Source organism: Gossypium hirsutum, chromosome D06, assembly GCF_007990345.1.
Source record: "Gossypium hirsutum isolate 1008001.06 chromosome D06, Gossypium_hirsutum_v2.1, whole genome shotgun sequence".
In the NCBI taxonomy this organism is placed as follows: Eukaryota; Viridiplantae; Streptophyta; class Magnoliopsida; order Malvales; family Malvaceae; genus Gossypium; species Gossypium hirsutum.
In genome coordinates this window covers 3,900,925-3,912,215 of record NC_053442.1, presented here as the reverse complement: position 1 = coordinate 3,912,215, position 11,291 = coordinate 3,900,925, and the positions used below count along the sequence as shown (strand labels likewise).

The window sequence follows — 11,291 nt, the reverse complement described above, 5'->3', positions numbered from 1 at the left end:
TTTCATTACAAGAAGAAAAGAGTAATTTCTCAAGTAATTGGTAAGGATTTGATTTGGCTACGATGGAGATTTATGCATTGTATTTTTCTCTTTTTAATTAGTTCCTGTATATTAAAGCAAAAAGTAAATTGATCTTTTCGGTTAAAATTTTCATCTATTTTTATTGTTACGATTAGTGTGATTAATGGAATAAATAAAAAGTTACACATGACATGTTATGAGTATTTCATGTTGACATATGGAGATCACTTTTGATAGTGAAATATCAATGAAATTTTTAATAGAAGAATTGATTTGCCTTTTAATCTAATTTATATGGATTAATTTATTATTTTCGAATACAAAGATCTCTATGATATTTTTATTGCGCGAGATTTTACTCTAATATCAAATCATTCAAAGTTGAAATAATTTAATTATTTAATTATTATAGGGGAATGTAATAAATAATAGATTTTTTTTAAAAAAAAAAACATGGCATGACTTAATTAGAAGTTATAATACTAAGCATTTATAATGTATTTATTCATAAAATTCTGTCGTTTATATAAACAAGATCACATTTATTGTGCTATAGAATATTTATTTTTAAATTAAAAATTAAAAAAAAAACTAAACTGAATATACTTAAATAATAAAAAATTAAATTAAATTAAATCAAACTCAACACCACGGTCGAAATTGATTTCCAATTTTCTCTCAGTCCTCTGAAGGTTTGATATGGTAGCTCTTGTCCTCATTTGAAGGTTCATCATGCAAGGTCAAACTTCAATTTCAAAATCTTGATTTAGGCCTTTATCCCACCATTTACCATTGCAGAAATTATAAAAAAAAAAAAAGATTTTAGAAAGGAATTTTTTTTTGTTTGGTCAAAGGATTTGAGTTTGATTGTTGGTTAAGAAAAGTAGATTGGGAAGCAATAATTATGAAAAGTTTAAAGTGCGTTTTGAATACCATACAAGTTGGATTCCTTTTCCATTCCATTTCTTTTTGTTTATAAATATTCACAAATTTAATTCAAAATTTGTCCATACAAATAAAAATAGTTTTAATTACTTCATTTATTGTAACACATCTAATTCGGTCCGGTGCGAGATCTGAGCTATAGAATAATACAACAAATAACGAAGGAAACCACATACAATTTCAACTTTAAACATTCAATTAAACAATAAAAGGTTGTATATGATTTGTTCCGTTAACTTTTGTAGCATCCTATAATCTGGGTCCAACAATCGGACTAGGTAAGGAGTGTTACATTCATGGTGTAGTTGTTATAATAAAAGGTCAAGATATATCACAATGAAAATTTAGAATCTCGTACTTTTACTTTTAAGAGTTTAGTTTTATTTTTCAAATTTTAAAATTTAAATTTAACTGTTAATACTATTGATTTACTTTTTTATCAAACATAAGTTAATTATAATGTCATTTTTTATTACTTAATTACCAAGTGAATTTCATACCAATAAATTTAATTAAAAAAATTTAACAAACTTCCATTGCTACTTAGGAGCCCAAGGTATTGCTACTTCGATGCTTAATAGCCTTAAATACCTTCCAAGGGTCCTTGTGATAGCCCTCCCAACTAAGGAGCCCAAGGTATCTCGGGATGATCATCCCTTTTCTTTTTTTTTCTTTTTTTTTTTTGCTTTGTTTAGCCTTGGTGGTTTGGGTCGTTAGGGTCCTTTTGCTCTCTTACTGAACTATTTGAAAATTTTATTTTAGCCATCGGATTATTAAAATCGTTATTGTATGATTTTTTCTTTTTGTACTACCTACACCAATAAAAAGCTCTTTATTTCTTTCTCTTTTATAGTTCAGCTTTTCTTCGTCTACATCAGTGACTTAAATGAAAACTTTCGAATAGTTCAGTAATCATTTTATAACTTTTTGAAATTAAATGACCAGATAATTTAATGAAAGTTTACCTAACTTTTTTCAGACCCACTTTATGAGTATAGCATAAACCGAGTAAACGCCATGGAAAGGCAAGGAAAAAGTCTTTGGCAATGAGAAGTCAGTGCCAAGCATGGCATTCATAACAACATGTGGAATGGAAATGGGCAATGACACACATTGACTTGTTCATTTTCCTTCTTCTTTTTTTTTATTTTCCTTTTCACACATAAAAGTACTGTCTTAATACCCCCGATGCATTGATTGCATGTTTTTGCATGCTTTATTATTATTATTATTATTTTTTCCTTCCATCTTTTTCCTGGAAAGGGAAAAAGGTGGATATCCGCCCACCCTTTTTCAATGAAACTTGGCAATGATATCTCTAAGATGTCGGGGCAAAGCATTAAAGAGACAATGGATAATGGGTTGTTGGTCTTAAAGGTCTTAATTTGTTAAAACAAAACATTATATAAGTCTTCTTTTCGGCTCAAAGACAAATGCTATTGCTACTTGCTACCTTGTACCTGTCTTCTTCTCCAAGAACATACTTACCATCTTAGCAAAGTTGTTTTAATTCTGATATCGGGAGTGCATCACTTGAATATTCTTCTGGTTTGAATAGGATTAATTTAAGGTCGTAAAACGGATGAAAACACTTATGATTTGTCGAAAAAAGAACATTTCATTAATTTTGATATCTGGAGTGCATCACTTGAATATTCTTCTAGTTTAAATAGGATTAATTTCAGGTCGTAAAACGGATGAAAACACTTATGATTTGTCGAAAAAAGGAACATTTCATTAAGCAAACTTAATCTATTCGGTATATAGGAAGTTTGGTTATGTCATCTATAACCAAAGTTAAGGCTTTCTTACTAAAATATTATAAAAATAGATCATGTGAGTCAAATATCCTTTTAGATATATTGTTGACCATTATTGTCTGACACAAGGCTAAAAAAACAAAGTACATGGATAACTCTTTTCAAACAATTAAGGTAAAACTATAATACAAAATTTCGTATTAAAGGTTAGACTACATCTTGTTTTATTTATTAAAAAATAGATAAGATAGTTTTTATACATTAGATAAAGGGGTAAACTAGTCATTTTTATTAAAAATATTATTTATTTTTATTGTTAAAAATTGATGTAGCTAATGGAAAGCAGTTACATGTGGCATGCCACGTATATCTCATGCTGATATATAGTGACCAAATTTTAACAATAGAAATGGATGAGATTTTAACGGAAAGACTAATTTGCTATCTGATCTAACATACAATGACTAATTTATTCATTTTTTAAATAGAGAGAATAAAATGCAATCCAACTTTTAATACAAAGACCTCTATAGTGCTTTTACCAACAATATTAAACTTGGGAATGGTCAAAAACTAGAGTTTTTACAGTCTTACAAATATCGAATGTGGATAATTAACAACCCTTTAAATTTGGTTAAATATTCATAAAAAATTATTTGGTAATTATGTAACAACAAAAAACGTCGATATGGGTTTCTTAAAGCAATTATTGGAATTTATTATGATAAAAAAATTTGTTCGGATAGTGCTTTTAAAAAAAATTGACGTCAATTTTTTAATCGAAATAGTTAACAATATAAAAGCAAAATAAATCAAATTATATCAAAATTTAAAGTATATTGATTAAATCTCAAATTTAAATATAATGTAGAAGCTAAAACTGGAATTTGGTCATTGTCTTAAAATGTCAAAAGTCTTAGAAGACTCATAAATAGAAGCATATACGAGGCCCGTAAATAATACGAGAAATGGAATGATAACTTTGCCTTATATTGTATTGTATCTTTCTCTTGATATTTTACCATAGTTTGTTACATTTTTTTTATCTCGTGTAATACACAAGTTAGTTGTATGTATTAATTATGAAATAATAAATTTATTTATAAAAATTATTAAAACTTTTATACAATTTTACAAATAATATAAAATAATGTATAAAATATTGTCTGTTGTAAATATTTAAATACTATATTTTAATATTGTGAAATACCTATATTGTACCCTATAAAAAAATTAAAATTGTATACATATTGTTTAAAATTAGAATAATTGTATAAATAATTTATTATAAAATCTACATAAAATTTTTAAACTTTATTAGTTAAAATGTTTTTTTAAAAATTAATATAAGTAATTTTTTATTCAAATTATAAGCTTAAAAAAGTAGTCCAATGAAAAATAAAGGTTTGTATATTTTAAAATTTATTATAAGTAAATTCTTATACTAATTATAATCTTTGTAATGAATTGAAATTGGATAAATTTACTATGAGCTTTACAATAATTAAAGGATAAATTAAGAAGATAAGCTTTACACTTAATTGAAAATATTAAAAACAAATTAGATTTAAATTATATGCCTAACAAAAAGTTGAAGGACCTAATTTGAAAATATCTCAAAAACAAAAAAATTTCAAACCCCATTCACGTTATTTAATTTCAAATAAAAACTGATTATAATGTTGAGTGTACCAATGCGTGAATAGTAGATAAATAAATATTAATATCAAATAGTGATTTTATTTAATCATTTAATTATGAAAATATGATGCAGAATAGGGGTGTTTAAACGGTTAATCGAATCGAATTTTTCAATCATTTAATCGTTAATCGAACCGAAATATTTCGGTTAATTCGGCCGGTTAACCGAGTTAACCAAAATTTATATGTTTTTGGTTTTTTTTTGTTAAAACAAGTATAGAACTTATAAAGAATGAATAAATTGATAATGTTCATTTGACCAAATTAACCGAATTAAAACTACATATAATTTGTATTATTAATTATGAAGTTTAGTTAATTCGGTTAATTATCCGATTTCGAACCGAATTAACTGATAATCGAACTTTTAAAAAATATTAACCGACCTCTGACTGAATTAGACCGGTTAATCGACCAATTAACCGAATTTTGAACACCCTTAATAGAGAATATATAATATTATGGGTAATAATTGGAAAAATTGACAATTAACTTTCTTGAAATTTGATATCAATAAGACGGAGAGTAATGAAGTTATAAAAATGTTAATTTTATATTGGATAATTCACCTTTTAAGGTCTTTAATTGAAATTATAAAAGGTTGCTTTCGGAATTGGAATATGTACGCATTTCAATTTATAAAGTGCTAAATACCTATTTATTGTTTCATACGAGAAATGATTCTATAAAATTGTGATTCCGCGTGAGCCCTATCCTTTTTTATTAGGAGAATGACAAATCAGATTTTTCCTTCTAATTTTTAGCATTTTTAGTTTGATTTGAATTTTGTCGGGAAGAAAAATCTGATTTGTCGTTCTCCTATCGAGAAAGAATAAGGATGATGTGGAATCACAGGTTCATGCAATCCCTTCTTATTTCATACAACCTATTTATAAAACTTTTGAAGCATAAAGCACTATCCCATCAATCGTTTCATACAACCACTTTTATGATAATATGTGCTCCTCATAAATGAAATTCAAGGTTGTTGTTACAAAGGAAAAACGACGTGCTTCACTTGTGTAACAGATGTGCGACTCTTCAAAAACTCAAGCACTTCGAAGCCCTTTGTGCACCTAACGCACAACCCTTTCAAAATCTCAATGGTCACTAGCGTTGTGAAAGATCATTTTATAGTGTTCCCTTTTAATTTGAGGACAACTGTTATATTGATTGCCTTTCACCTATGAAGAGCACCGATCAATCATCAAGCAGATTAGAGGAGTCTCGTAGAGCGACAATTGACCTAAGATTTAAATCCTAACGCACGTGTAAACAAATTTGCATAAATCAACTATCAAACGCGGATAAAAAGACACATAACTAGAAATATATATATACACTCTCAATACAATAATCTTGAGGAAACCATCATTCTCATTTCTTCCAACCATTTCTTCCTTGTATCAACAACTTTAATATTGATTAATGGGCTCATGGCTGAAATCTGTTTAACCTATTGTAATTATGGTTGTAATACCTAAATTAAGTATGCATATTGTTTTTTCCTATTTATTGAAGTTTCTACTGTTGTCTATTGATTTTTAGATATATTAAATTTATAGTTTGTCATATTCTTATTGTTAGAATTTCACAATCTAAATTTTTCTATAAAAAATTATTATTAAATTTATCACATTAAATTACATAATAAAATAAAAATATTCTAAAAAATTCAAAGCATATTTTTTAATATGAATTTAAATAATAATATAATCCCTAAAATTTTGTGTTTTAAGTTTAAAGTTTAAGATTTTGGGTTAAGGGTTTGAGATTCTGAGTTTAAGATTCAGGATAAAAAGCATGAAAATTATGTGAAAAAAATTGTTAAAATTGTATTAAATAACTGAATAAGATCATAAATAATATAATCAGAAGAGTTTATAAAATAATTTCTCATCGCATACACTCATTGATCTAAAAGACATCCACTAAGTACAACCTCTCAAGCACACTCCCCATAACCAATTTTCAATTACGCCCTTCTGTGAGCTCGTTCATAAATTATTATTTCTAATGACAACGATCATATAACATCTAAAGTGATTGAAAGTATGTTCAATTATTACCCTACTTAAATTTATGATAAACAACCTATTTAAACAATTTATTTTTAACATATTTATATGAGAAGATGGCACCCAACATCTCGCGATGATATTTAAATATATATAAACCTTTAACCCAACCGAAGAAAGGATCTTCCTCCTCATCCCTCTCCCTGTTCACTCCTCTTTTCTTCCACCGACATACGGCGGTTCCACCTTACTTACCGCCAACACCACCGTTATCTTCGTCTTATCTAATCTTTATATCAACAAAACTAAATGGAATTATAATAAATAATTAAAAAAATGAGTGAAACCAAATGAAACTCACCCTTGTCTGTTCAAATTCATGCAATGAAGAAGCAAAGTTAAAAGCATTATTAGCTTTCAGCAGCAGTGAGTTTGCAGAGATGTGTTTAATCAGTTTCAAACTCCGAAGCAAAAACAAGTCTGATACGCTCTCAGCTTCCAGCCCTATCTATATATATATTATTAAACAAATGAATCTGATGCATTTGTAATGTAGTGAACGAGATTTTCTAGACTTAAAAAAAACCCAGTTTTAGAAACAGAAAAGAAGAAAGTTTTGATGTTGACGTATCACAAGTTTCCAGGCTCAATCAATGGCTAAAGCTAACCCCCACTCTTTGCTTTTTAGCCCTCTCCTCTCCATTCCTCTCCTACGCTTCTACATTTTTCTCTTCTTTTAACACATTTCTCAAGAATAAAGTAACAAATAACAATAATTATAAATTTTGAAAGAAAAAGAACAAAAGTGATGGTATGTGAATTTTTTTATTTTCATGTAAATAATAATGATTTTAATAAAGGATAAATTAGGTAAAAGTAACTAGAAATTCATGTAAAAAAATTATTTTTTATTAAAAATTAATGTATAAAATTTTAACATATTTGGTAAAATAAACAAAAAAAAATTGCATATACAAATTTTAAAAATAACATTATTATAATTCAATTATATTACTATATTAATTTATTTTTTGCCCAAATGATATTAATTTATCTTTAAATATAATTTTCTATTGAAGTCAAATTTACTTCAAAATATTCAGATCTATATTAGAATATAATGAAAAACTAAATGTGAAGAAACCAAATTTCCATTGATTGTCTAATAATTCCAGATTAAAATTTAAAGAAAGGTAAGCAATGATAATAATATGTTCACGAAACAGAACACTACATTACCCAAAATGGAAAGAACAAAAAAGAAAACGGGATACCCTAAGCTCCATTGATTCACAGTGCTTCAAAGTGAAGAAACCTTTAAATTTCCTTTCTTTTCTTTTTGAAAAAGAAAAGCTGAAAAAGCCAAAAACTTTGAACTCATTAATAAGGCGGTGGAGGCGGTGGTGGTCTTGCGGTAGGGGCCCAAATCACATCTGAACCACTACCCATGTGACAACTATACATTGAAACACCACAAGAATCAGCCCCACCACCGCGACTTCCATCTCCACCACCACCAGAAGACGGCGACTGTCCTTTACCACCATCATCACCACCACTAGATGACACCGTGTTTCTTGTTTCGTCGTCTTCTCCTGGTAAACGATGATAGGAAGGGTTGTTAACCGTGGCAGCTACTATAAACACGGTGGCAGCCGCAACCAACGAACCGGCTACGAAACCCCCGACGATCTGCCCTTGAGGACCGGCTAAAGAGATGGAGAACGAGTTAGGCACGTGACACGACGCCGTTTGGGGTAAGAACGTAGCGGAGAGGGATAAGATATCGAATCTGCCATGGAAAGTAACAGTAGCTGGAGATGGAGTAGTAGTCGTAGGTTGACGAAGAGTAACATCTGAAACGGCGCCGGATCCCGTTAGAACACAGAGTCCAATGTTTTTGAGACGAGAGAAACGGGAGAGAGCTTCAACGACGTCGTTTCCACTAGGAATTTCGAGAATGTAAGGACTCATGGGAGGGTGAGGATCAGGAGTGACGACAAGTGGTGGCTTGGGCTTGTTTTTGGAACCAGGAGGACGGCCCCTAGGTCTGCGGCTGACTTCAATGCTAGCTCCGTCGCTTCCTCCGCCGCCACTGCCACGGGTCGGGCGTTTGGGAGTGGGGGTGTCATCGGAATCATGACTGAGTTGAAAGTGATGAGAAAAAGGGTGGTGAAGCTTTGAAAACATATTATTATTGGGGTTTTCACCTTCATTTTGGGGTTCTAGAAATTCACCTTTCATTTTTTTAACTAAATGGCTCCAAATTGTTTCTTGTTTCCTCTCTGGTTAAAATAATAAATTTCTTTGGAGATGAATGGCAAAGGGTGAAGAGAGAAACAGTGGGAGAGCAGAAGAATGAGAAGAAATAAAGAGAATAGAGTGGTGTAGCTTAGAATAATAGGGGCCTGGGGGAGCTTTTAAACCAAGTAAAACACTTTGTAAAGTAGGGCCAAACAAGAAATTTGGACAAAGTGATAAAGGAAGGGATATTAGTAGACTTTGTTTAAAGGTCTTCATGTTCGGTTGGCAAGTTGATTTTCAGATGATAAACTTTTGGACTGGATTAAACCAGTCAGTAAAATAAAATATTGAATAAATTCTTCAATAAAGTATGCATTTGGCTACCATTCAAGAAGTTGAAAATTCAATCTAAAATTCTTCTCTTTAAACGTACACCCAAGTTATTAAAATTTTATAAATTTACATTTTAAAAAATTATCAAATTTTTAAATTTATTTATTTATTTAAGTCATTAAACTGTCAATCAAAAACTTTTATTCTTTTTCTTTTTTATAATTTAATCTTTTTTTCATGTCACAAATTTATGAATCAAAATTCAAACATTTTTCTTTCCAATCGTTAACATTGACCGTCAAATAGATCGTTAAATAGACTTAAATTTAAAATATGTTCTTTTACTTATGATGAATATTGACTTATCGTACTGATCATCGAATCGTCATTTGTAGCTTATTAATCAGACTTTTTAAAAGGAACATAATAATTCAATGACTTATATAAAAATTTTCGAATAGTTTAATAACTTAGATGAAAACTTTTAAATATTTTACTTTTTAAAATCGAGTCACCAAAACATAAACTAATAATTTTGTTCTGAATTTCACCCCTTTGAACAGTTTTCATATTTAAGGTCCATGCTATCTAGATTGGATAAGCCTTTGATTCAATTCGATCCCTCAGCATGATCAACCTAATTTTACAAGACCGGGACCTTATCACTTCACTTCTATTATAAGTGTTCCAAATCTCAGCTCATTTTGACGAAAATGTGGTTTTGTTTTAGACTTGAAAACTTAATTAAAATATGAAATAAAAACACCATGAGCACTATATAGATACAGAAATATGTTTATAGATACCAGAGATTACTCGTATAAATACGTATGAACAAAAACCGATTGTCATGTGCTTAAATTAAGCTATTAAAGTGGCCAGGGGTATCCAAGGATGATCTCTTTCTTTCATATTTTCCAGAGCATGTATGTAATAATGTGGAACTTGGTCACAGTAAAATCGAGGACTATAATATAATGATTAAAATATGATATAAATATCTGTACTTTTTATAAAATTTAATCTCTCTATTTTTTATTTTTTTAATTTTAAACCCAATTTGTTAACATTGTTAAAATTATTTTGTTAAAATAAATTGACTACAACGTCAACATTACTATTAAGTGAGCCATTTTTATTTTAAAATATCATACTAATAAATTTAATAAAAAAAATTAAAAGTGTTAACAATTAAACTTAAATTTTAAAATTTAAAAAATAAAAATATAAGGAGCAATAGCATATTTTAACCTAATATAATAATGTTTTGGATTTTTATGCACTCAAAGTCAGAAATTTTGATAATTATTATATTTGTTCTTATTTTGGTTAACCAATAAGATATGTGGAATGTAAAAGGCAGCCCCCCAAGCAAATCCCGCCTCATGCGATACCTTCAACATAAAATTATTATTATGATTTAACCTGTGCTTAATGATGACAAATTAGGAAAAATCTTGGCGGGGAAAAAGGTAATGGTGGCTGTAAAGCATTTGTATTTTTGTCTGAGCTCTGAGGAAGAAAAGGGTAATGGCCTAGAAAGACCAGATAGCCCACAGTTAAGGATAACGATTGTCGGTAAATAGGCACAACTATTCAGACAATACTATTTGCTGCAAATAATAAAGGGGTGTGCAGTAAAGAAGCCTGAATTTTACAGCTTCGGCAAGGTAGGAGACACTTAATACCTTGAGCTATATATATATATTAAATTACCATATAGATTTCTACATTATAAGAATTTATCAAATTAATTTATCTATTATTAAATGTATCAATTTAATCTCTATACTATTAAAAAATTGAATAAGTCTAAAGTGTACTGCTGTATAAAAAATATTTTCAAAAATAGTTTTTAAATTGCAATTCAATTCTAAAAATATTTACAAAATCATAAAAACTTTAAAAATATTAACTTTGATAAATAGTAAATTATATGCCTTTAAATGTTAACTCTATTCCGATTTGATCTTATTTAATTCTTTTTAATATAGTACAGAGACTAAATTAATCCATTTAATAATAGAGGAACCAATTTAACCAATTTGATACAGGGATATAGGGATCTCCTACATACTTTCACCTACATCTATCTCATATGGAGTGCATAGCTTGCACATCGGAATAAAAAGATCGTTTAGGCCACAACAGCTCTAATCTTACAGGATACATAGGATTTCCAAAAGAACAGCTCTAAATCGTAGGAGGTGATATCTAATTCTGTCAAATATTAAACTGTACCAAATTGTCAATCCAAAGACCCGTAATA

At 28.9% G+C, this 11,291-nt stretch overlaps 1 protein-coding gene across 1 annotated transcript; it reads right to left on the bottom strand.

Annotated features, from left to right (window-relative positions):
- Positions 1 to 7,580: 7,580 nt before the first annotated feature.
- LOC107943316 (AT-hook motif nuclear-localized protein 28) lies at positions 7,581 to 8,959 on the bottom strand. Its single transcript, XM_016877066.2, has one exon. The coding sequence runs from the start codon at positions 8,687 to 8,689 to the stop codon at positions 7,826 to 7,828; it is 864 nt and encodes a 287-aa protein (XP_016732555.1). The 5' UTR covers positions 8,690 to 8,959; the 3' UTR covers positions 7,581 to 7,825.
- Positions 8,960 to 11,291: the final 2,332 nt, after the last annotated feature.